At 40.7% G+C, this 26,216-nt stretch overlaps 1 protein-coding gene across 5 annotated transcripts in view; it reads left to right on the top strand.

Annotated features, from left to right (window-relative positions):
- Window positions 1-26,216, top strand: part of PELI2 (pellino E3 ubiquitin protein ligase family member 2) — an 86,958-nt gene that overhangs the window by 7,552 nt on the left and 53,190 nt on the right. For all 5 annotated transcript variants that reach the window (XR_012629000.1, XM_074869123.1, XM_074869120.1 and 2 more), the window contains exon 2: window positions 20,046-20,175. Coding sequence is in view for 4 of the 5 variants with exons in the window: in XM_074869123.1 (XP_074725224.1) it covers window positions 20,046-20,175 (130 nt within the window). In the remaining variant the exon portion in view is untranslated. The remainder of the gene's footprint in view (window positions 1-20,045; window positions 20,176-26,216) is intronic.

The raw sequence follows: 26,216 nt of genomic DNA, 5'->3' as shown, positions 1-26,216 counted from the left end.
ACTCCACAAAATAAACACCTCTTTGCCCTTCACACAAACAGCACTTGTCGGCTGAGTTAATAGAGCTTAAGATACAAGAAGACGGTCCTTGTAGGAAATCTTTGCACAGCAAAGCTTCAACAGTTTTGATACAAACATTCAGTCTTTGAAAACTTGTTACTGAGAGGCTGTGTGGCAGGAGGGGGTTTAATACGATTGGGTTATGAATGATGTGTGAACAAGGTGACACTGGACTTGTATTGTCTAGAGGTAGCTTTTACTTGTTCTGATTAGTATAACTCCTGTTCCTAAAAATAGCAAGTATTAGCTGTTTTGCATTGAAGGTTTGTTCCGTTCTTCAAAGGCTAGAATATGAAATCCTGTGAGGTCAGTCTGAAGTGTGCATGCAGCTTCATAGTAGCAGCACTTACTAGGCTCACAGTGGAGAAAGAGTAATTCAGCTAAAAGCTTTCCTTTGTTTCACAACAGAATTGTCATATCGGTGGAAGATATTATAAACAGCAGTTGTGAAAACAGATACAGACAACATCTACAACACTGAAGAGTTTGTATTAAAAGCAGAGTGGTTTTGAGATGAGCTCAGTTTGATTAGGCATGATACGAAGGTGCCGATTGTTGAAGGGCCTATTAGGCATGCTTCTATCAATAGCAATTTGTTTCGCCTGTAGGGAGGCAAAGTAAACAAGCCCTGTGTTGTGCTTCTGGAAGTGATTTACTTCAGGTGGGTTTTTTCCCCATTTACCAGTATCATTTTTAATATTGGACTTAGGCACACCGTGTATCCTGACTTCACTGCAGATCAAACTAGCCTGTTTCAAGGAGGGTGGACTAGACGTGGGACTGTTCCTAATCTAATGTAGCAGAAGGTTTCCTGTGCTAGGAAATGGTACAAAGACCACACGTGCCCTTATGAAGTGTTTGGTGATAAAGACCTAATGTTCATCTGTCATATTTATTGCTTATATTAACTATGATATAGCTACATTACTGTGTAGTAACTAATTCTATTAAATAGAGAGGAAAGCAGCCAGTTGCACAGTGAAACAGATACTAAACTAAAATGTCCGTTGACTGTGCTGCCTCCACAAAGGAATAGTGACAGGCAAGAAAACTTAGAGATGGCTGGCACATAAGAAGTTAAAACAGAGAAGGCCAAGAAGCGTTGTGGTCATCTTGAGTACTGTACTGTTAACTGATCCCTGTTGATGCAGGATTCTCCTTTTTCCTCTTTACATTCAAAGAATTGAGGACAAAGGAGAAGTGTTCCTGTAGTCTTTAACTGATAAACACTTTTGGCAGGCAATCTTCCTACTCACCTGTAGTGATACATTTAGTAGGCTTTCAAATTACTTTTCACCCTCAAGTATCTATGCTAGCTTTATTTTACAATCTGGTAAGTTCATAAACTGTCACAAAACAATTTTATTCTTCAAACTGTCTGGCTTTAGCAATGCCTAAACAAACAGGTAGGCTTCAAACTTATGAGGTGTATCCTCTTAAGACATGTGAATGTCATGGATAAGACAAAGTGGTACTGGCTGTGAAGACAATTAGTCACTGTATGAAAGTAAAGTAAACAAATTGAAGCATATAAAAGCTTAAATCTCCTCTTGCGTGTTGCAAATAAACTGGAGACCAAATGTGCAAACTCTCTAGCATGTGCCTTTAGGAAGAGTGAAAGAACTGTTTAGTCTAGACACAGAGGTTAATGGGCTGAAACTTTGATATAAGCACAGCTGTATTTCTTCATGTGCAACAGCATGACTTTATTTTGATTGTTGATGTCTGATTTAGTAATGGTGGAGTCATAACCTTTGAAACAGGAGTAGTGTGTGTATGTCCTTCTTTCAGAGGAAAGACCAAGCTGCTGAAAAGTACTAAGAGCTGTATGGTTCTTGCTTCCCTGCACATCCTGTGACAGGGTCTGTAGCTCACCGATGACTTTTTTATGGAACGTAGACTAATAAACCAAAATGTTGTTGTACTTCCAGCTTACCTTCCTCCTAGTCCATGCTTGACCTCTGAGAGCAAACAGCTATGAAACTCAGTACTTGGATTCAAAAATCATTTTGGCATTGGAGAGGCATCTTTCACGCAAGATGGGATTCATTACCTTGTAGTTGTCCTAACCTTTCTGCTAACAGTTGTGTGAGGACTACCTTAAATGACTTTCTGGATCTTAAAATTCTCTGGAATAGTTTCCCAGTGCATCAGGGAGTGAGTTTGAATTAATGAATTTAGTGTGTTGCCTTTTGTCATAGGCTGTGGGCAGAAGTTCTATTCCAGAACCATGTGTGTGATGGGAGAGGTTACAGTGCCCTGCTGCAGGTCTGTACCCCCTCTGCCAGAACACCAGTGGAGACAGGATTTCTTCATAAGTGTTCCCTAATCTGGTTCTGCTAGAAGATCTAATTAAATGGGCTGTCAGTACCTTGGTGACTTTTGCCCAAAAAATCCTACTGGCAAATTAGGCACACGGAACAAATTGGTCTTGGGGCAGATCTATGAGGAGGCAAGCTTTGGTCGGCGTGAGCAGCTAACCTCTTCCATCAGAGCTCAGGCTGGAGAAGGAAGTTTGGCAATAGCCAAACAGATCAGTCTTGCATGATTTTTTACTCCTCTTTTTTTTTTTTTTTTTAAGATGGTCTTCACTGGACTAGTGAAAAGTCTGAAACATGAGATATGCCCTTAAACACCACAGGCAAGGCAGCTGCCCTTGGGACTGTACCAGAGTTCCCAGAGGTTACAGCAGCGTGCCTCCATGGTCAGCCTCTGTGGAAGCTGCAGTGCTTTATAGTCTTGCTGACTGGGGTGAGATTTCTTCCCTTAGGTGAGATGTCTTGCTGAAGATGCCAGGGTAGAGACTGCAAGCTACTTATTTGTTTTTTAGGTATGTGCACTGCAATTTTTTTCCACAATTCCAAAAGCATTTCCTAAATAACCGGTTTTGGTAGTGAGCCCCTACACCCCTTTAAAGACTTTGACAGAGTTTTCCCAGAAGCTCTAAATATGTTCTTCCTTTTGCCTCTGAGAGATAAATAAGCCATTGTTTGCAGCATTTTCAGTCTGCTTGCTGTCAGAGCAAAAAAGCCTTAACTTTTTACTTGTGTTTTGTGCCTTGCTTTCAGTGTTTGAGCACAAAATACTGCTGTTACATTGCTGGCTCAGCCCTGCCTTATCTCTTTGGTTGCACAATCACACTTCCAGCTGCAATACTTGAGTGCTATATATCTAGTTTTATTGCAAGTTTTGAGTTTCCAGTGTGCAGAGGCTGCTTTAATGTAGCAAATGCTTTTCCATGTAAGGATGCAGGAAGACTACAAAATATAAAGCACAGTTCCCTCTGTAAGCAAAGCTAGGGTTTAAGTGATTAGCAGAGTCTAAGTCAAGCTCAGCATACCCTCCTAGTTTATTATGTGCAATATGACTTTAAATTCAATTCAGGAATTGGCCTCTGATCATATATTGCTAGTTTGCACCTTGCACTCCTTGGAGAAGACTGGTTTATATTAAGGCTTTACCTACTGGAAATCTCAGCATAGAGAGAACAACTGTAAAATAATACTTTGTTAAAGGGTAAGCAGATCTTTCTGCGGCAAAACTGATTTGCTCTTTCTCCTCTGGGCATTTTGTAGCCAGTGCAGGCAGGCAGGAAGGAACTGGATTTGGGGTTGGCTAGGTTCCAGTTGCAGACTCTATTCAGACCCCAGCCAGAAAGAGTATGGGCTCATTTGTAAGTTTTGGGCAGAGATGGCAGTTGAGGAGAAACAATAGTCTTAGTTTTGTGAACTGATGAAATTTGTTATGAATATGTCAGGTGGTAAAAGCCTGATAGTTTGTGCTATGTAGTTAGAGAAATGCACTAAAGATCAGTTTCTCATAAGTCAAGGGAGCAAAACACTTAGTTGAGTTAAACTAAAAAAAAATATTGGGAGATGAGCAATTATGATGCTCTTCAATTACCAGAAAATAAGTGTATTCATTTGTAAAAACAACAACTTGTTCATTAAAACCAGATGTGCAAAGCGACCTTCTCCCCTGCCCCCTCCCTGCCTCTCACTACATTCTTACTTTTGCATGAACTAGGTGAAGCCTATGTAAGTGATTCATGGAATCATAGAATAGTTTGTGTTGGAAGGGACCTTTAAAGGTCATCTAGTCCAACCCCCCTGCAATTAGCAGGGACATCTTCAACTAGATCAGGTTTCTCAGAGCCCTGTCCAACCTGATGGTGAATGTTTCCCGGGATGGGGCATCTACCACCTCTCTGGGCAACTTGTTGCAGTGTTTTACCACCCTCATTATAAAAAATGTCGCCTTTATATCTAGTCGGAATCTACCCTCTTTTAGTTTAAAACCATTACTGCTTGTCCTGCTGTAACAGGCCCTGCTAAAAAGTCTGTCCCCATCTTTCTTATAAGCCCCTTTTAAGTGTTGAAAGGCCACAATAAGGTCTCCTGGGAGGCTGCTCTTCTCCAGGCTGAACAACCCCAACTCTCTCAGCCCATCCTCATCAGAGAGGTGTTCCAGCCCTCTGATCGGCTTTGTGGCCTCCTCTGGACCCGCTCCAACAGGTCCATTTCTTTCCTGTGCTGAGGACTCCAAAGCTGGACACAGCACTGCAGGTGGAGTCTCACAAGAGCAGAGTAGAGGGGCAGAATCCCCTCCTGTGACCTGCTGGCCACGCTTCTTTGGATGCAGCCCAGGATACTGTTGGCTTTCTGGGCTGTGAGTGCACATTCTTGGCTCATGTCCAGCTTTTCATCCACTCGTACCCCCAAGTCCCTCTCTGCAAGGCTGCTCTCAATCTCTTCATCCCCCAGCCTGTATTGATGCCGGGGGTTGCCCCAACTGAGGTGCAGGACCTTGCACTTGGCCTTGTTGAACCTCATGAGGTTCACACGGTCCCACTTCTCAAGCTTGTCCAGGTCCCTCTGGATGACATCCCGTCCCTCAGGTGTGTCAGCCGCACCACACAGCTTGGTGTCATCTGCAAACTTGCTGGGGGTGCCTCAATCCCACTGTCTGTGTCACTGATGAAGATATGAAACAGTCCTGGTCCCACTACGGACCCCTGAGGGACACCACTGGTGACCGATCTCCATCTGCACATCAAGCCATTGACCACTACCCTCTGGATGTGACCATCCAACCAATTCCTCATCCACTGAACAGTCCACTCATCAAATCCATATCTTGTCAATTTAGAGAGAAGGATGTTGTGGAGGACCGTGGCAAAGGCCTTACAGAAGTCCCAACAGATGACATCTGTAGCTCTTCCCATGTCCACTGAGGTAGTCACTCCATCATAGAAGGCCACCGGGTTGGTCATGCAGTCTTTTGTTTACTTAAATGAAGGTAATTTCGCACTGATATTCATGACTAAATCTAAAGAGTGGTTTGGTTTGGGATAACCTAAACTTTTCATTTTCTTCCTTCTTCCACTCCTAGGTTTTACATATGCTGTTGCCCATTTTTGGAGAAAGAGGAGTTTTATTTCACGTACAGACCTCTGCAGAGTGTGATAGCTGTTGTCAAAATTAAAAAAATAAGTGGTATAGCAAGTAGTATTTGACAGGACCTTTTAGCTTCCTATTATTTGTTGTTTGCTTTGTCTTTGCTTTGGAAGAACAACAGTCCAGATAATGACTGTTCAGATATGCAGTTTGTCTTGGCATAAATTAAGCCTGGTGAAAACCTGGAAAGTTCTGAACAGGTGCCTGTTTCAAACTGATCGTGGTAATTGCTTGTAGCCTCTAGAACTCCACATATTTAAGCGGTGTGGGATAAACTGGATCTGATGCCTCTTTGAGACCGTAAAGGAAAAACGTTGGGTAGGGGCAGGACTCCGTAGTCATTTTTGAGGTGATGATCCAAACAGTTGAAGTCAGATGTCTGAGGTAGTTACTGCTCCTGGCCATCTAGGCAGTCATCTTGCAGGACACCGCAGCCTCAATTCCACTGGCGCTATTAGCTCCCTATTCCAGTCATTTTCCATCTGCCTCTGATGAATACTCTGCGACTTACTGAAAGATGTAGTGACAGGTGAGGTTGTAGTCTGTAACTGGAAATGAAGTATGTCATTGAGCTGATTTTATTCCAAAGCCTCCCAATGCTGTTTGAGCTCTATTGAGGAGTCTGTAAGATGAATGAGCCCCCCCACCCCCTCCTCATTAGACATCAGGGAATCCATGTGACTATGATTCTCACCTCTGAGGAAAAGCTTCAATTGGAGCTGTCACCTTAGTAGACAAAGAAGGAATCCAACTGCAAGACATGTACCCAGAGGAAATCACACTTTGCTGGTTCTCTGGCATATGAAACTCCTTGTTTTTTGATTGTTCTCTTTGTCACAACTATTGTTTCACCTCTACTGCCTGCAGCAATGGTGGTGTGTCAACTTTGAGTGAATGGGAATGGACACAAACGTTCTGGCACTGCAGGTAACGGGGGAAGAGGTTTGGACGTAGCATGTGTAATGGCAGCCTGGGCCACACCGTAAGGTCTGTCACAGGTATTTGAAGAAAACTTCAGTATCGTGAATGTTCATTGTGTTGTATGTACGAGTAAGCACAGTGCCGTGGGATGAAAAACTTTCTGGTTGTTATTGGGGTACTAGAAAAACCTTGAGTAAGTGTGCTTTGTGAAGCGCTCTTACAGAACACAAGTCTTGTGGTGATACGTACTTTTGCTTTGGATCACCTCATCTCTGCTTTTTCCGTGGAAAAAGATGTCCCTGAAGAATAATTGAGTGTCTGCTTTTCTTGGAAAAACAGCTTTTTGGAGGCATTTTGAACACAACCTGAAACTTTGTTTTGGGAATTGCAAATAATGTCCCATGTAGTTTAGCAGCCTCATACTTCTGCCTCTCGTGTATGAACTCAGTTCAGAACTCGGACTAGTATGCTGTGTTACTCAACATAAACATGAAATTTTCTGGATGTGAAAAGTCTCCCTTTCCAAGTGGTTGTAAAATAGCCTAGTTGAGGATTTTTGTCCTTGGCCAAAGCTCTGAAAGAAGTTTGTTTGGGATTTGTCCAGAGGTGAATGACTCTCTAGTGGACTTCAGGCTTGTTCTGTTGTAATGGACAGTTCCAGAAGATTTACTTCTGAGTTTTACAAAGATACTGCAACTGACTGATGGGCTATGAGTGTTTCTGTACATCGTTCTTCTCTTCTGCTACCCCTCAAGGTGGTAGAGTGATGGCATCTCTTGCCTGAGAGAGTTCTACATAATGGAAGCAAATGCTGCAGCTCTTTTCGCTGCTGTAGGGCTGTAGGAGGAAAGTAAAACAGTTGTGGGAGACCCTTACAGATATTCCTGTGGGTATAATGCCAGAGTATTGACAGAGTAGCAAGGGAATGTGCTCTTGATTTTTCTAAAATGCACATGCAATATCTTTAGCTGGGCAAGGGAAAAGAGGTAAGAATTTGTGCATCTGCAAAACCCACATAAAAAGGAGATAGATTACATCTGTACTTGCATATCTCATGCACTGGCAGGGGAGTGGGATGCAAAATTCTGTAGCATCATACTACTCCCCTACTCAGTTGAAAACAGCATATCCTGGCTGAGGTGCCCTTATGGAGAGGGATGGCAATAAAAACTTAAGGGCAAAAAGGAATCTCTTGAGCCAGCCAGCTGTAATTGATTACTTGATTTCTGTGTCTCTGAACCAGCTCTTCAGACATGCTTTTCTCAGGAATCCACTTCCAATTTCAGGCTTGGTCTCATGAGCTTTATTTCTACAGCTGAATTTCTATTTGGCTTGCGAATGCTGCTTCTAAGTCCTGTAATACTCTTTGGAATTATAGCCTGTACTTTGGGAAACATTGCTTTAAACAGATTGTCTGTTTTCTTGGTCTAGTTTGCCCCATAGGACATCCTTGCCTTTAAAATCAAAGAAATCTAGATAGAGAGAAACATATGGGGTGGCTTGTTATTTGAAAGCTGGTGAACAAAAATAGTAATAGTATGCTGTCTTTGTGGGTTTTGGCTAAGAAAAAGAGCTGGATTTCCAAAGGAAAAAATTTGAGGGAGAACTATATGTGGTTTTAAACTTGTTTTCTCTTCTACAAACCATTGTGCCACTTGTGTGCATTACTTAATATCTGTTGGAATGTATAAATGCAAATTTTATGAAACTTCAGTTTGTAGAGTGTGTAACCAGAAGTAGGCAAGCTGGATTAGCGCTGCAAATAAGCTAAGTGAAAATTTTGGTCCTCCAAGAAACTTAGTTACTATAGAGTCTTCAGCTTGTCTTTAGGGTTTCAGTGGTTGCATCTGTATATAAACAGTCTTGCATTGTTATCTTGCATAAAACTCTGTCTTGCTGCATCACTGGGAACGACATGCCTTCCCATCTGGAGCCAACAGCACTGCAAAACCTCCTGCTCAAGTAGTTGCTGCAAGAAGCTGTATAGTGAGATTCTTCTAGAGATCAGAATCTCTGACCATTTAGAAATGAAAAAATTTAGGAGTACATCACTTCTGTGACTTTGATTCATTCTTAGTAAATGCATGCAGATACCTCACAATTCCTAAACATTTGTGACAGTGTTCCGAGACCTCTAAAGGGTCAGTGTTTATTTGGTGTAAAATTTTGGGAAGTCTGCTTAAGGGAAGAAAAGTCTCAAAATTCTGTGGGTAGAAGTGTGAAACTGAGACACTTTGTCATAAAGCTATATGGATCAGAACTAGTTTTGCTGATCAGCAGTAAACACTTAACAACCTTGCAAAATATTTTCCTGGCTAGAGGTGACTGAGTAACTTTGTTCTAGATTATGATAAAAGCAAACACCCAAGGTTGCTGTGAATTAGTAAGTTGTCAGTGTGTTTTAAGTCTGAAGCAGATATATCAAAGTTTAGTTCTCTGCATTGCTGCACTGTCAATTTCTTGTTTATTAAGCCTTTTTTAAAAAAAACCCCACAGCTTCAGCTGTGGAGTGATGCTTGTGTATTACTGGTACACACACTGATCTGGTAGGTTTCAGGTAGTTCTTTAAAACTGGCTATGAAGCACAATTTATCCTGTATGGTTTTTAGGGCGCATAATACACTTGCTACCAAAGAATAGGTACTGCTTGGCTTCCTCGTAGCTGTTCTAGGTGTAATGCTGCATTGCTTCATGGTGCTCTCCAGACTGTTAGAGCTGTGAAGTTCTTCCAGGCTTCTGTGTGTTCATTATGTCTCACTGGTTTTATTTCTACATCTACCTCCTAGAATGCCCATTCTTTTAATTTTTTATTTTGTTTGGAGAATAAGAATTAAAAGCAGGAACTTCTCACGGTAACTCACACTGAACACTGCATGCTAAATATAACCACAGAATGATTCTCAGCTAGGTTGGTACATCTGGTCCGACTAGGTGGTAGTGCAGCAGCCCTCTAAAATAACCTCCATCTGGAAACTTTCAACCTCTAGGTCTTGCTGGGCGCCAGAAGGTGGAAAGGAAATTCTTTGGTTTTTCTCTTTGCTTACCTGCTCTAAATCTGCTTGGAGCAGGCTGTGCGGTAGATTATCTTGCCCTTGACTGCTTGTGCCACTGTAGCAGTCAATGATAATGCAGCACCAGTGATATTAAGGAAGCTGCTGTGTTGAGAGAGAGTAATACTTACAAGTGCTACAAAGAAGGAAACCCAGTTCTTTATTTCCTGTTTCCAAGGCAAACATTTGGGATTCTGTTAAGCGGATGGGATTGACCAGGGAGCTGTGCAGTTGTGAGGCTGTTTTTTCCCTGGGAAACTAAAAGAAATGTTAAAATTGATAGGATTTGACACAGATGTTGCAGGTCAGGATACAGTAGTTGAGTGCTTCACTTTCTATCCAGTAGACTGCCTGTGAGATCAGCTATGTTCACAAAATGGATGCAAATTTTAGCTCTTTCTCTGTGCTAAATGGTACTGGAATGAACCTAAGAAGATTCTTGTCATGCTTGAGTGTTTGAAAAAGCTGTAACAGACATCCTGGAACTTCTTGTCTGTGGAATCACAAAAATGTTACAACTGCTTGCATTTAGAGAGTAACTGAAGTTATAAGAAAGCTATCACTTTTTCTTATGAAAATGTGAACTGTCAAGTAGTCCTTAATAGTGTTTTAGGGAAAGCATTTGATTGCTTAGGAAATGAATTGTCTGGATTGTGCTTTTTTTTAACGGCCCAAATGGTCCTTTGAATCAAATGTAGTTTCTCCATAATGTTTAATGTAGTGAAGTTTCAGATGTAACATGCTGTTATTACTATTCGTTCCTCAGACTAAAATTTGAACAGCTTGCTTATGTACCTTCAAGCATGTATGAAGCACAAATAGAGAGGTTGGGAGCGTGTTTGGTATGTCAGAGCAGGTGTGGTTTGGGGTCTCTTGCTCCCTTGTGTTATATGAAGTCTAATTTGTCTTAATTTTGAAACTTGCAGCCTTTTTTTGATCTGGTATTTAAGAGAAGATTAGAAATTGCTTCCAAGCAGAAGTGTGTGGATCCTAAGGCTCTGGTGTTTTGGATAAACAGTCTTCCTCCTTCACTTCTTTCTCTCTTTGCATCAAAACCCAGCTGTGCATAGTACTTTCCTTTGAAAGGGATTTTGTGTTTATCTGACTTGTTTTGAATGCAGTAAAAGCTAGATCTCGCTTTCGATCGTTTCCATCTGTATTTAGCTTAACAAAATACCGTATCAAACAATTTCAGTGTCATTTGGCTAGATTATAGATAGTTCTCAGATGAATAGCATTTCCTCTATAGTGTGAGAGGTTTAGGGTTGGAACGAGGATTCTCTAAACATGGTGCTTTGACCACCTCTTATGCTCTTTTAGCTAGAATAAAAAGCATGCTTTGAAATGAACTTGATTAGTTTATACCCTGTATTTTGCTGTGCACTAGCATTGTTGGTTTTATGCAGTAGTGAATGGTTTTAGTTGACAGCTTTGGAGATGGGCTTAAAGCACTGAATAAAATTGCCTCCTTGTTAAATGAATGCTGGGGGGAGCAGTAAAATGTTGGAAATAAGGATTGTTAAGGAAGTCATTATGTGAAAGAACAGATTCCCTTACCCTTTGCTTTCTGAAAGGAAACCCCCTTGCATTCTAATGCTCTTCTGGCATATCACTTATATTGGAATTGGTACAATAGTATCATAAATGTGGGGGTTTGGTGGGTTTTTTTCCTGTTAAAGGTAGCTGGTCTTTTTCCCTACTAATATCATGGTTATGGATGGCTTCTAAGAAATTTATGTTGTAGGTGAGATTATAATCATTCCTTTCTCTGACTGTAGTGCCTCACTGGGCTGCCTACATAGGTTTTCAGCTATTAAGTTGTTTGGAACTGTCAGGTTATTTGACTGCTTTAATTGAAACTTAGCCTGATGCTCTGGTAGTCTGCATCAGCATGCTGCTTTAGGCTGTTCTAGAGTATTTGCTTTTAATCAAACTCTTATGCTGCTTATATAGTTGTCTTGCTGAAGCCTATGCAGCAAATATCCTTCGTTAGTGTCTCTTGAAATACCTATTTCCACCTTGTCATTAACACATGCAATTGAAGATCTTGAATTTATTTAATTAAACTAAGGTTTCAATGCCAACAGAAACTTCTACAGAAACTTATGTCTTTCAAAAGTGATGGCAAGGGTCTCTGTCTTTGATTTCACAAAAGCAGAAGTAAAAAATTTCCTAGAAGAATAATCTGGAGCAAGTAACAAACCACTTGCTAAGAAAAATATGGTCAAAGAAAGTTATAAGAATTTTCTATAGTAAGTTCCTCCCACCCCAGAAGAAATATCAGCTAGTTTACATGAGTGTCAAGACTATGCTACTGACTGGATCTCAGTCATCTTATGTTACAAGTAATTAGAGTAATAAAGCCCTGACTCTTGTGCCCCTCACGTTGGTACGGGTTGCTTTTGCTACTTTGCTTCTGTATTTTCTTACTCTGTTTTCCCACATCAGTGAAGGGGAGGGTATCAAAATAGCAGAGAGGTTTGGGAATTTTGAAGGAAACTGGATGTGTAGTGTAAATAAAGATGATTAAAAGCACTTCTTACACAATTGATTTGGTATTTGCAAGCCAGCAGCATCCTTGAATTTTTTTGTATATGAGTTTTATATAGATCAAGTGTATATTTTCTTGACTTGCCTGTATTATGTAGGCTAAATGTGCATGAAGGTTAGTCAGCTGTATTTTCTATAAATATTCTTCTAAAACAAACTTGATTTTTTTTTTTTAAAAAACTATTATGTTACACTTGTTATAATAGCGGGGCAGTTCTGCTGACAGTGGAGGGTATGTGTGGAGCAGAACAGTTCAAAAAGCAGCCTATGAATTAATCTGAGCTGTAGCGTACTAGATCCTCTCATCACTTGGTGGGAGGGACAATGGCAATGAGGAGAGGCCACAGCAGCCAGAAATAGGGTTTTTCCCCTGGTCAGGAACTTGCAAACCCAGAGAGCCGCCAGTTCTCTTCCAGAGCACCAAGGGAGAAGCAGGGTCACCCTGGAGAACCCCAGCTACTTCACATGTGACTTCTTGTGGTGTTTTCAGTAGATAAGGTTCAGTTTAGTTTGTATACCCTGTGAAGGAGGGAAGTAGGTTCTAGTTTATCTGACCTTCTGTAGGTGCCTCTGAAAGATTTTTTTTTTTTTCATGGTGAACATAACCTTTTAGCCACGTGTCCAGCTAATCCACATCTGATCTGATCAGAAAGAAGCTGGCTGTATTTGAACATAAAAGCATCATAAACGTAGCGTACAGCTCTTGGTCAAGCTGACTACTAGGTTCCTAATGGTAGCAAGAGCAATTAGGAGCAACTTTTGAATGGTAGCTTAAAAAAAGTAAAATTAAAAATAACCCCTAATCACCAGCCAGCGATGCAAATCAGCCTTCTCTCTGAAAAATCTGCCTAATAACTATAGGGGTTATCAGGTCAGACTGCATTTCACTGAACCACTGCAATCTCTCTGAAGGCTTTAGGACTGTACAGGTAGCAGTCAACTAAGCAGGCAGTGTTAAAATGTGGTGCTGGGGAAGAGAAGGTTTATGGTGAACACACGGGATTGATCACTATGCCAACGAGTATTGCGAAAGTACTGGAGAAGGGAATGCTTCCTAAAGTGTTTTAGGAGAGCAAAATGACTTCACAGATGCAAGTTGTAAGAACACTTGTCTCAAGAAGAAGAAGGGAAAAAAAAAATGCTGATTACAGCCACAATTAACTATTCCAACATACCTTTTTCAGGGGTAATCAAGTTCACAGATGCAAAACCATTGCTCTTAATTGGGGAAAGAGATGAGATTATTTGGGATTTTGGAACTTGCTGGTTTGGATTTTCTTGCTCTGCAGGAAGACAGCTTTATTAAGCTGTACTGCTGGTAGTGATTAGGAAGCATTTATGCCTACAGAGATGTCTTAGCAGAGTCTGAGGTGGGACTGTGTCTTTCATTCAGAACTTCCTCCAGGGTTGCATAAAGTGAAGGTCTTGGATCAGTGGCTCTTGTTACTCAAAGGATGGGAGCCCTTTGCTTACACATGAGTTACTTATTGCTGTAGTTATTATAGTAACAAAAACTCTACCTAAGGCTACTTTAGTTTGCTGCTGTAACTTCTTAAAATGTTTTCCTTCAGAAAGAAAGAAAAATCAGATGGGAATCAAATCTTCTATCATGTGAGCCTGCCGTGAAAAGAGAACAGGTTGTTTAGGTTCTTTGGTGGATTTGGCAGGAGGTGCAGGAGACTTGCTTTGGCCTGAATCTCCATTGCTGTCTGCATGGGGAGAGTTTTAACTCTAAAGATGTTGAAACAAACTGGGGAGGCCTGGATTTTCCAGATTAACTGAACCAGAAATGTCATGGATGGATTGGATCAAGCCTTTGAGTTGGGGATGGACTAGGTGACTCCTTGGAGCTCTGTCTAGCTCTGTTTTCTGTCATTCTGTGATCAGGAAGCAACTGTATATTTTGTCAAAGGTACATGCGATGCAATAGGGAAAGCACGTCTTTAGAAGACAGAAGGGAACCTTCTGGTCAGTCTAGGCTTGCTGAGTGTTGGGGGATGATGACAATGAGGACAACAATATCCTCCTTCCAACCTCCAAGAAACTTCAGCATTAAAGGTTTTTGTTGTAATCTCTTTAGTCATCTGTGAAGTACTACCCTGTTCAAGGAGCAGTCTTGCGTTCACGGCCAAAACTTCACTAGAGGATCAGGCTGACGATTAACAATATCTCTGGTGGTGGAGGCTGCTTCTGAGACAGGAATTGATGCATGTAATAATGAGCTGGAGACAAGCTTAGACTTAAATTCATATCTATAATGCTGTTACACAGTACCAGAGAATAGAGTTCAAAGGAGAAAATAAACCAGTACTAGCCTGTTGGTACAGAAGTACTGCTTATCTTTGCTTTTCCTATTTGGCAACACTTCCCAATGAGATTAAGTTTGAGAATAACTTCACTGTTCTGTTTCTCTGAAATTCTCAGACAGCAACTGCTTGTTTTATGAAGGTCTGATACAGAAAAACGTATCTGGAATAGATACTGTATTGAAAAAAGAAGAAGAAAATCCAAACCCCTTCAAGTTATTTTGCTGAAGTAATACATCAGTTCTCCTAGATAGAAAATGAATTGTTCGGTATGGTACAAGGGAGGGTGGTGTGAAGAGTATGAAGTACTGGCAGTGATGTTACATTAAAGGAGAGACAAGTTCACTTATTTTGTTGTCAGTGTTGCATATGTTGATGCTTTCTGTTTGCATTTTGATATAAACTAGCATGTGACTTTTTTCCTTTTAATCTGTGTTCAAGGGAGTAAATGTTTGGTGCTTCAGCAGAAGAGGGCTTTTCAGTTAGTCAGGACTTGAGCGTACAGTTGTGAAAAGCCGTGGGGCTGGGTATTGTGAAGGTGAATGATGTATCTTTAGACTTCTAATGTTGTAGATGTCATGAGAACTGTAGACTCGCAATATGTCCAAAGGAATCTCTCCTGCCCTCTGTGCTGTTCTTCCCTTGTTGCTGACAGAAGTGCTTCTGTGGCTTTGCAGTGAACTGGAGAGTGAGGAATTGATGTGGTTTAAAACTAAATTTAAAGCATAAATCTGGTTTTGTTTCCCCTTCATCTGAACCAGAGAGAGAAGTAGTAGGAACAAACTAGCAAATGAAAGGTGGGACTGCCGCTTTTGGCAGCAGCGTTGGCCCACTCTAGTTCAATGATGGTAAAAATACGGTGTAACACAGTTTTATGTATGGAGTATATACTACTGGATGATACTGAACATGGAATCAGAATGTGCTTAAAAGGAAAAATTCACTCAAGTCTGACTTCACTTCTGCAGCTTATTGTTTAGCACAGCAAAGATGTGCTTTCTGTCACTCATGAGAGCTCTGGTAACAACTGAACTGTTGCATGTCAGCTGTTCATTGCAAAGTCTGTGAAATAGGATGGTTTGCATCTAAAAATGACAAGGTGTGCAGTAGATCTGTTAGTAGTAGGTGAGGAAGGCAAAGTGAAATTACTTCTTTTTGTCCAGGGAAAATACTACCTGTGAAAATTATGACTCTTTCAGTTTGTAGTCTTTTAGGAGGTTGCTTAGGTATGGAGAAGTATTTAAGTTTTATGATTGTATTTTCATAGCATTGTAAAAAAACCCAAAAAACCAAACAAAAAACCCAGCTATTTGCAGTAGCTTCTGAATCTGGTAGCTAATACATATCGCACTTAATTTTGAGGATGGCTTCCCTGAGTTGAAGTCTAACTTTTCAAGGTGCGGGTCAAGATTTTTAGAGCTCTTGTCCTAAATAGCATAGGTCTTGTTTATTCTTTGCCACTGGCTAAGCCTGATTCCTTTTAAAAAAGCAAAGCAAACCAAAAAAGCTTGTGTAACAAGCCATCCCACAAATGGTTCAAAACTTGTTGATGATTTCTGAAGTAGTCAAGTAGGTTCCTACAAGACTAGTAGAAAATAGGAACTTGCCACAGTGTTCGGACTGTGGGAGAGAGCGTGTGTGGTCTTGTTCTCCAGACAGCCGCGAATCCACGCAGAAGAGAGTCTTTCGTTACATATCCCAACCATGGGAAAAACTTAATTGGAGTTTGCATTTCATTGTATACCAAAGTCCTCAACTGTTTGATGTAAATCTGTAGGAAACTGGCTTTGATAATTATGGTGCCCATAGCCTATGCCAGCACCACTCCCTTATTTGCAAGGAATAGTGCTATCAACAGAGATAATTATCCCACAAGCTTTCATAATTCAGGTTGTCCCAGTATTGCTGTCACTGAGAAGCATCTGGAAAAAGTATAGGGCTGCTCTTACCACATGCGTTGGTCTGATGTTTTGGAGCATCTGGTGAACTTTAGAAGTGCCCTGTAGATCTGCACGTGAGCAATATGGTCTCAGAAATGTTCGTTCTGTCTCTGTAAAATTTAGTTTCCTAGAATCATAGAATACCAGCATGGAAGGGACATCAAGGATCATCTGGTCCAACCTTTCTTGGCAAAAGCACAGTAGAATTTCTCCTAGTTCATTTTATTAGTTGGAAAAGCTCATAAAATGAACTTTTTAGTGGGATGGAGAGTTCCAGCTGCAGGTTGTCTTTGGTGGTGCTGGCCATCTTGTGAAGGAAAAAGTTGGCATGGTGATGTGCTGGTCCCTAAGGTGCATCAGGCTTCTGGAGCTATTGGAAGGGTGCAGGGAGAAGGGAAACGATGCATGTGGAGAGCGGTTGTGAGAGGATTCGACAAGGAGCTTCTGTTCTATTTATGAAGCTCCTGTTTGCTGTGGGGAAGCTGAGTCTCCCAGTGTTCAGTGGTGAGGAATTTGTGGCCTTAGTCCTTGTCTCTCCCTGTGCAGTTCCATCCTGCTGCTGCCCGGGAGGAGGCACTTGTTGCTCGCCCAGGCACTGCTCAGTAGAACAGTTGAGAAGAATGAAGTATAGGAGAGGGCTGCTTCTCTCGCTACAGTTCCTGTCCCAGCGCTTAGAAAAGCTGACTCGGCAAGGTGTGGGTGGCAGTGCCTGTATTCCTCCTCCTGAATGCTGAACCCGCTGTGTCCTGCGGGACAGCTCAGCTTAGAAAGGCAGGGACTTGCCAAGAAGTGAATGTGGGTCTGCTGCTTCAAGAGCAATCTTGGTTGCACGCTTACCAGGACAGAGACACTGGGTGAATGGGTGGGTGCAGGTCCTGTTGTGGCTGACAATATCCCATGGCATTGATATCTGTACATTTGGTATGTAGATTGTTTAGGCAGTGGCAGGGAAAGGTGTGGCCTAAGTGCCATGGGGAGGGCTGACTTGTGGTGAGCAAGTTAAGAGTCCTGGCCTAGAAAAGAATGAAGGCGTCTGCTGGCTGTGGAGAGGAAAGAGGCAAGTTCTCTGATGCTCTTTTTTTTTTTTCCCTCCTGTAAAACACATACATATGCCTAGTAATTGTCCTAGCTCTTTTTACCAATGTCAGATCAAAATAAAACTTGTAGGTCTATAGTTAAAGTCTAACACATAGTAAAACTACCACTCAATTCCTCCTGCCCTTTTGTTTAAACAAAATTTAGAAATTGGCACAAAGAAAACCTTCATGAAAACTTGTCAGTGCTAATCAGGATGAGTGAATTAAACTTTCGCTTTGCTTTTTCTTGCTATTTAAAGTTTCCAGAAGGCTTTTTAACCTTGAGTGACTTCTTTCTTTCTCTTTTTTAAAAGATAATTAAATCCCACAGAGACCTGAAATGAAATCAAGTAGCCTTTCCCAGTTATAATTATTTTGTGAGGAAAAAACATGAGAAAAAACAAAATAACCCCCATAGCCTGGCTTTAACTTTTGGTGGAACTACTTAAATTCAGTGCTGCTTAAGTTACACAAATACAAAAATTTTAATTACAGAACATAAAGCTAGTGATGATACTACTTTATATATATTTCTGAAGGAGTTGCTTTTTCAGGCTTTCAGATAAAAATACTAGTAGAAAGAATGTTGTCTTCAGGCAGGTTAGAACTTGTTGGCATATTCATGGTAATATAATGTCTTTGAAAGAAAGCATGTGTATATATCTAGGAAGATTCAAGCTGCAGAATCAAATCATTCCTATTTTGAGGGCTGGTATTTAAGTTGCCTGTGGATTGTGTTGATGTATCTTTCTAGGAATTCATCTCTGGTGACGAGGATCTGCTGTGTTAACCGAGTGCTACTCTTCTCTTGTGTAGGGTTAATAACAAGTTTCCAGATATGAGTAGGCCTGGCATGAAATAAATTACTTCTGTTGTTTTTCTGCTGTGTTTGGAAATATCTTTTAATATTGCAGAAAAATACAGTAGTCTTCCCTATGAAAATGGAAGTGGGAAAACAAGTTCAACTGTAGCCCAGCTGAAAAGCTCTTAACTTGGGTGTCTCTAGCATAATGTATTAAATATATATTTTAAAAAGTCTGTTTTCATGTTTTAGAGTACTTAAATTTGAGATTATTTCAATTTTAAATCTGTTCTTGTTTGTGCTCACAAACATTCAGCAGTCCTGCAATTCAGACCACTGGTATTTAGACACCATGCGTGTGAAGTTTTAAACTATTTCCCTGTGTGACACCAGGTGATCCTTGCCTGAAGTAGGCAGTCAGCCTTCTGCAGGGCAGTGCTCCAGAGCCTGAACAAGGAGACTGCTTGCTTTCATCCGCTACCCATTTCTCATTTGTTTGCAAAAGGAGACAAGGCTCTCCAAGTGTGATCTCTTGTTACACAAACTAGTTAGTTACAGATACAGATGGTAATGGTAAGGAAAAAAAAAAAGATTCTGGGTTACTGCATTGCTTTTCCTAGTCAGCGATTGTCATAGAGCAGCTCTTACAGCCTGAGCAATGAGTGACTATGAGCCTTCTGCAGGGCTACAAACAAATTATTTTCATCTGCAGATGCAGAGCTGAGCTACTTTTAAGTGTATCTATAAAGAGTTGTCCTAACTTTAACATCTTTTGCTTTGCAGCGAGTTTGTCACCTTTGAATCTTCCTCTTTCTTCTCCTTTTCAGATTCTTTTCTTGACTGTGATGTTAGCTTTTAATCATAAAAACTGTAGGAGAGGGGTATAGGTAATCAGTGTAGAATAGACCTCACCAGTGAGATTTATAAGTGAAATAACATCTGTAGTTCTTCAAGCAAAACTCTGAAATCTCTCAGGATCACGAACGGAAGGGGTATCTATGCAGTAAAACCCTGAGATCTTCATAGACCAGTGGAGAGTTAGCAAGAATGTTACAGATGACAGTGCTGTGATGAGAAGCATCTACCTGGCCTAAATCTTCGGGGTGGGCTGGCAGTGAATTCAATGCTTATGCATTGCAAAGAACTTTCCAGTTGATCCCTTCCCTGGAGAATGAGCTGTGTTCCCTTGAGGCTTAAGACTTCTCTGAATAATTAATCTGTTGGGTCTCTGTCCTCCGAGAGAGATGAAAGAACTGTCAAAGGCTACCGTGTTACACCTGATAAAGGAAGTCATCGGCGAGTCTTCAGATATAGTCACATGAATTAAAAACAGTTGCATCCCCTTTCCTTAATAATAGATGAAGCCTTTAAGATTAGAGTTAAAAAATAATGGAAAAATCCCAACTAAAAAATCCTTCTATGTGAGTAGAGTAAAATTCCCTTTATTTAGTTTTACTTGCCCCTGAATTACTTTGTTTTTTCAAATCACCCCTGTTCTTCCTCTTGTCTTCTCCATTCCTGCATGAGATGTGGGGAAGGGGGATGGTAGGGTAAAAACATTTTAAAACTCCCCATGTTTTGAATTACGGAGAAGATTTGTTCTTCTGAATTCCTTAGATTCTAGAGGTGAAGAAGTGTTTCTGTGGCTGAAAAAGTCAGTAATTTGTAGTTGATTACCTTATTAATGATGAATACATTTTCAACCACTGGTAGGTAAAGAATGTTGAAATGCTCATAATTCAGGAAACAAAATTTACCATGGTTGTTACTTTTTTGGTTTTGCCCATGCAGTTGATGACATCAGGATATTGTGATGAAGTTGCTGCTCTTTCTATATTCCAAACTGGTGGTGGTTTATGCCAAACTTCTTTTGTTTATTTCTAGGTATAATGGATCCCTCCCTAATGGTGACAGAGGACGCAGGAAAAGCAGATTTGCCCTTTATAAGCGACCTAAGGCAAACGGAGTTAAGCCCAGCACTGTTCACGTGATTTCTACTCCTCAAGCATCGAAGGTATGTGACAGTGGGGCAAACCCTGTTTTTCTAATGATCCTGGGTGGAGAACAACTCACATTCTACCACTGATTTACCTTGCTCCTGATGCATTCTGTGGTAGTTAGATATGTTTGGTTTAATGAGAAGTCTGCAGTGGATTTTCTTTCTGGGGGTATACATCTTTCATCCAGTTACCTGTTTAAAATAGTCTTTAACCTCAGGTATGAGATAATGGGACCTTTCTGCCCTGTTCAGAAAGCTGACTTTGTCAGTGCTGACTGTTTCATCTGAGCCATAGTGTAGTCAGGTGATGCAAATAAAAAAAGAATTTTAATTTCTTTCTCACTGGAGTGTAAGTTTGGTATGCCTCTTTCCTCTTCAGGAAGATAACTGTCATGGTACAGAAAAACCATTGTGATCCCTCTGAGCCTTTCATTTTTGTTGCTAATAATGATATTGTATATGTTTTTACCTGAAGTTTAGTGTAGGTGAAGGAGGAAAAGCAGTAAATTTATGAACACAGTAATTTATGGAGGAAAAGCAGTAAATACGTTAATATAGTAGTATACTAATGTATAGAACTGTCTAGGTTAGAGTTCTGGTGTTGGAACATGTTTCAAGCTGCAAAAAGTCATGCTATCTCTTCTCTCAAAGTCTTTTTCCTAGCGACAAAAAGCGTCTAGAGTTCAGGCCAAACTGGAGGGGGAGTTCTGTGGCAACACTCACAAAAGTGGATGGTTTGTAAGAGGTGCACATCACTCTTGCCAAAATACATATCAGGGGAGGGAGAGAACCTATACTATTCTCAGAGTGTGTTGTCTAACTCAGACCAAGAGAAGAATATTGTTTAATGCATAGTATAGGATTATGTTTTCTAATACATACTGTACACAGAATACACCTAAACTTATCAAAATATACAATATCCAGCTTGGGTTTTTTGCAGATTATATAGGGCCTGCCTAATGCAGATAAATATGTACTTGGATTAAAAGTTTCTGTAAATTTTTTCAGTGTTTGTATTCTCAAAATGAATGCATTTGTGAGCTGAATCTTCCTGATGAAATCAACCTTCAAAATTGGCCTATATTTGTGTGTTGGTAACTCTGGTCTGTTGCTTAAAATGTAACAAATTAAAAAAAATGTGGTTTACATAGCTGATGGAAATATACACATGTTCTCACTGGATAATCTTAAGCATTGGGACTGCAGATAGTATTTCAGCATTTGAGTTGCAAAATATTTAAACACCTGGCAGACACCGCAAGGTATCTGGTTAATGTTCATGTGCGTTATTGTGGCGCAGATAAAATGTGTGCTGTACAAATTAGTGCCATTATAAAGATAGCATAGAGTCTGAGACATTAAAGCCCCCCCTTTGAGGATTTGGATTCAGGTGGATATGTCAGGTTGAATGTATTCCTTTGCACTTTCTCTGAACCCTTATAAAAGAGCTTTTGTGTATTTATACTGTTGTCTGGGGCAAGGCTGGTGGACGTGTGCCAGAACAGTGATGCAGTGGATTTCAGTTAGGGATCTTTTGATGCACAGAAAGGACACTTATGTTTTAAGACGCTTCCGTAGGCTTTTCTGACATCTTAGACACCAGAGCCTAAATCTATTTTACTAGGAATGGCTTCTGCATACAACTTCTGTAAATTGCTGAATCACAGACTAACAGAGAAAAGAGTGAGCTGCTTTGTTCTTAGAAAAATAATGTGCAACTTGACCTCTAAAGTTTTGTTCTGCTCTCAGTCTTTCTGTCTAACTCTTCTTTAAGTAAGATAAAACAGTGGGAACTTGTGCTGCGCAGGATATTAACAAGTTTCCTGCTTTTACATCCTTCCTTCTAACTTTTCAGATACCAGTTCTTTGTTCTGCTTTGCTTGTCTGTCACTGTGTAAACTGAATCTTTGAGTAGAAAGAAACGTGTTAGAGTACTGATACTTTTTGGGTGGTGGATTTAGCAGAGGTGGGTAAAGCACTGACTGTCTCCATTTGTTTTGTCTCTGCTGTGGCATGGGTGTTTGAATAAGCTGCAATGCTGCTTTTGCGCTAATACCGTTAATGCAGCAGCTCAAGAACTGTAACTGTCACCAATTTTCAGTTAGTGTGTCAGCCTGAAAACTGCAGTAGATATAAGAGGATGCTTGTCATGTTCCATTGTCCGTGCAGGTGTCAAGGACAGCTGGAGTAGCAATGGATTCAGTAGTAAATTTAGCTGAGCTAATTGCATATGAATCAGTGCCTTTTGTTTTTTCTGCTGGAGTGCTTGTTTTTTGCCACTCTGTGCCTTCTGGAGGTGCTGAAGACAATTTAGAATTCTTTGGCCTTCTGAGGGTGTATGGATATATTTTGGGGGAAAGCACTGCATGGGGTAATAAGTCTCAAGTTTTTTCAGAGTATTGTTAAAATATGTGTGCATCTCTTCAACATTATGCACTTGACTTTAAAACCTATTTTATTAACTCTATGCTTAGGCACCATTCAGGAAATTTTCTAGTGTCCTCTATTTTACAAAACTCAGACTGTTTGTTTGAGACGGGCTTTTTTCAAAATCATCGAGTCACAGGAGAGGCCGTTCCTTGCATTGTCTTTGGTCTCATGTTGAAGACGACAACTCTCATCAGTCATGATCATATGATCTGTGAAAACCTTCCTCTGACTCCCAAACTCTTAGGTGTAGGTTTGCTACTAACTCATCATGACATAGCTAGGATTGCTGATTTTTATTTTCAAGCAGTTGTAATGTTTTTATTTGGTTGAGTTGTCTTAACTGTTGCTTCCAATGCACAATAATTAATGCTGTGGAACTCCAGTCTAGGTCTGCTGGTGTCTGAAATGATTACAAGGTTTACTTGTGTAGAAATTTTCCGGTGAGTGCTGAACTTCAAGTGAGAGGGGGATGAAAGTTTTCAGAATAATCACTTGGGAATGATAGGATACTAAACTTGAGTTTACTAGGCTTGAGGGGGAGGGAGTTATGGGAGGGGTTTTCTTCGTATTTTGAGGGTTTGTGGGGTGGTTTTTGGTCTGGGGGTGTACATGTCTGACAGGGAAAGAGGCATCTGTAATTGAAAACAAAACCAGCTTAATATCACTTAATATCATTGTAGAATAATATTTGAGGACAGTACAGCTTTCTTACAGATCTTAAGCAGGTGAATAATATGCCCTGTCTAAATAAGACTGTATGATCCCAATTTCTGCTAAGCAAAGATGTTCATGTTCCTGTACGCGTCCAATCTGTTGATTCAGTGGGCTGTCAGGTTAACGCTTCCCCCTGTGCAAACACAGGTGGATCTTCACTCCTTCACAGCTGTCACTAACTCCTTGTTGGGTGTTGTTAGTTGGAGCTGTTCTTGTGGAGCAGTGGGAGAGAACCTCCCAGCTCCATGTGAGGGGGCTGCTCGCAGCTGGCATTAACAATGAGGTTACTGGTGATGCTGAACACTCAAGTCATGACTTCACATATGCATGCATTTAGTTTTCTTTATTGGTTTCTAATGCTTTGGAATTACTTCCATGGGTGTGAAGTTTAGAAAAATGAAGGAGGAGCTTCATGTGCATTTGAGTTACTTGAAGTGTGGCATTAGGAAGCATGAATTGTTGATGTTAGCCCTTCAGGATTCCCTAGGATTACTCTGGAAGCATGAATAATTCTGTTGTAACAGCTTGTACAGTATTTGAGACCTTCTAAAGTATTGAGTCAGTAGGCAAAAGAATACAACTAGCAAGCACTAGAAGTACTCCTTCTTAACAAGTGAATGTTGTGCTTTGATACCTAAGCGGTTGCATTCTTAATACTGACTTGAGAGAAGATTGCGAATGTCTCTTGAATTGCTGCAGAGTACAACCCCCCACATTTAATACCTTTTTATGGTGGTATGTCTTGGTATTTATGATGTCTGTCTGTCTTGGGATCAAAGTTTTCCGTTGGTAACCTGTGGTAGATAAAGACAACGTATTTTCTACCCTATGAAATTACTATTTCAAGCTGACTGGGGAAGATCTTTCTGACTTCAAGTCCAATTACCTGCCGAGTTAGCTTCTGCTTTGTGCTGTCACAACAGCAGCTTGTATAGTCACTGGCTTGGTTCCTGCAGCTCAAATCAAGTTTCATGCTGCTACTGGAGAAGAACAAAATGCAGCCATACAAATAATTATTAGGTCGGGGAGAGAGCTGCAATTTGTGCTTTGAGTGATGAGAGAAAATGAAAGTATAGGATTCTTGTGATTAGTTATCTACTGTAGGTATTGCATCTGCTGTGACGTACTTTGTGAATTTTGAGTAAAAAAGACCAGAAATCCTTTTGGCACTGACAGCTTTTTGGTGTTCACTCTGGACGAGAGCGGTGGAGCTCAGCTGCTGTCAGGAGGATACTGTGTCTGTCAGTGGCTTCTCACTTACCTATTGGGTTTATTTATGGTGTAATCAGTTCATGGAGCAATAATTTGTTCTGAAGTAACTTAATCACACAGGTATCTTGAGAGTCCCAAGGTGTGCAGAGGCAGCTTTTTCCTGGCTCGTCAGACTGAGTCTGCTTGAATAATAGTTTCCGCAGTGTAATGTCCTTCTATTAAATGAGCATCATCTTAACATGCTAAGTCCCTATCCCCTTGCCCTTGCAAATAGTAGGGAATGGTTAGACAGAAGAAAATGGTTAGACCAATTTCATTAGTAGGGCTTAATAAATAACAACTGTTACTTGGTTTGAAGCTCTCCTTCCTGAGTTTTTGGGACCTATTGAGTAGAATGCATGTCAAAGGTTTTGGAAAATCATTTTACAGCGTTTTCTAACAAAAACCAGATGTTTAGTGAAAGGAGGAAAATTAAAAATTGCTGAGGACTACAACAATTATTTTTTTATGACTTAATGTTGTTTTTTGTTTTCATACTCTCCCTTCAGAGGGTAGACAAAAGATCAAAAAGTGCTTTCATTGTAAACTCTGTATAAACTACATCTGCTCTAAATTAACATTTAGAGCAGTTTCTGCTTGAATTTGGGTGCCCTTTGAAAGCAGAGGAAGGTGCAGCAATTGCCAGGGCTAGTGTTAAACTCGGGAGCATTGCATTTCCCCATACGCTTCCACTTCATGTCCCGCAGGGAGCCGGGCTGCATAACCCACTGCTGTGCAGTATCTATCAGTTTGCAACTTCCTTTACCATGTCAGAAATAACCTGGGGGACTTTGGTCTTGTGGTAATGGAGAGCTAGGTAAAGTAGAGACTATCTCAGCTGAGTTTCAGATGCCATAGTGTAGGGGCAGATGCTGTAAAACCTTTGCTGCCCATTGGGGAATAGCCTCAATTGTTGGTGCCACTGGAAAAACTTCAAGTAGCATTTGTACTGCAGGCAGCAAAGCCACTTGTTTCACCGAAAGGTAACAATTTCACTACTTCAGCCTCATGTAGCACAACTTGTTTAAAATGATCTTGTTCCAATTTGACTGGTTTCTGCATGCTTCCCCACCATTCCTCAGGATTTAGAGTGGAAATTTTGGACCACCTACTGTCGTGGTGAAGCTCTGTCCTGTTACACATTTGTTCTGTTTGGCTGGAATGGATCTGGTCTTAGAAGTGTTTGTCTCCTGAGAGCTGGGCTGGTCTGAGCTTCCTAAAAGTTAGGAGAAAACTGGTTTTGGATTAAATGAAACTGCATGGACTGAATGTAATGTTTCTGCCTGCGTGGTGGTACTGCCTTTTGAACTTGCTCTCGGGGATAACGTATCACTGGGAGTTGGCCTTACTAAGGGAGACCCTCCCTAGAATATTAAGAAGTGATGACAGTCTGCTGTTGTGTCCCAGGTGTTTGGGTGGGCTGTGCTGCAGCACAATTATGAACAGCCTGATGACTACAGGGGCTCCTGTACAACTGTTAGAGTCTGGGACTGTTAGCATCTATAATGCAGGAATTCCTGGCTACTGTTTTGGAAACACGCTTCTTCACCTCTGTCTTGGGGGGGACTTTACACAAGTCAGAAGTGTAACTTTCACATTAGCTTTGAAGTGCAAAGCCCCTGTAGAGAGAGACAGTTGGATTCTAGGCTGTATAGAAT

Source organism: Strix uralensis, chromosome 4 (assembly GCF_047716275.1).
Source record: "Strix uralensis isolate ZFMK-TIS-50842 chromosome 4, bStrUra1, whole genome shotgun sequence".
Lineage (NCBI taxonomy): Eukaryota > Metazoa > Chordata > Aves > Strigiformes > Strigidae > Strix > Strix uralensis.
Note: the sequence above shows the minus strand (reverse complement) of the source record. Positions and strands in the feature narration are given on the sequence as shown.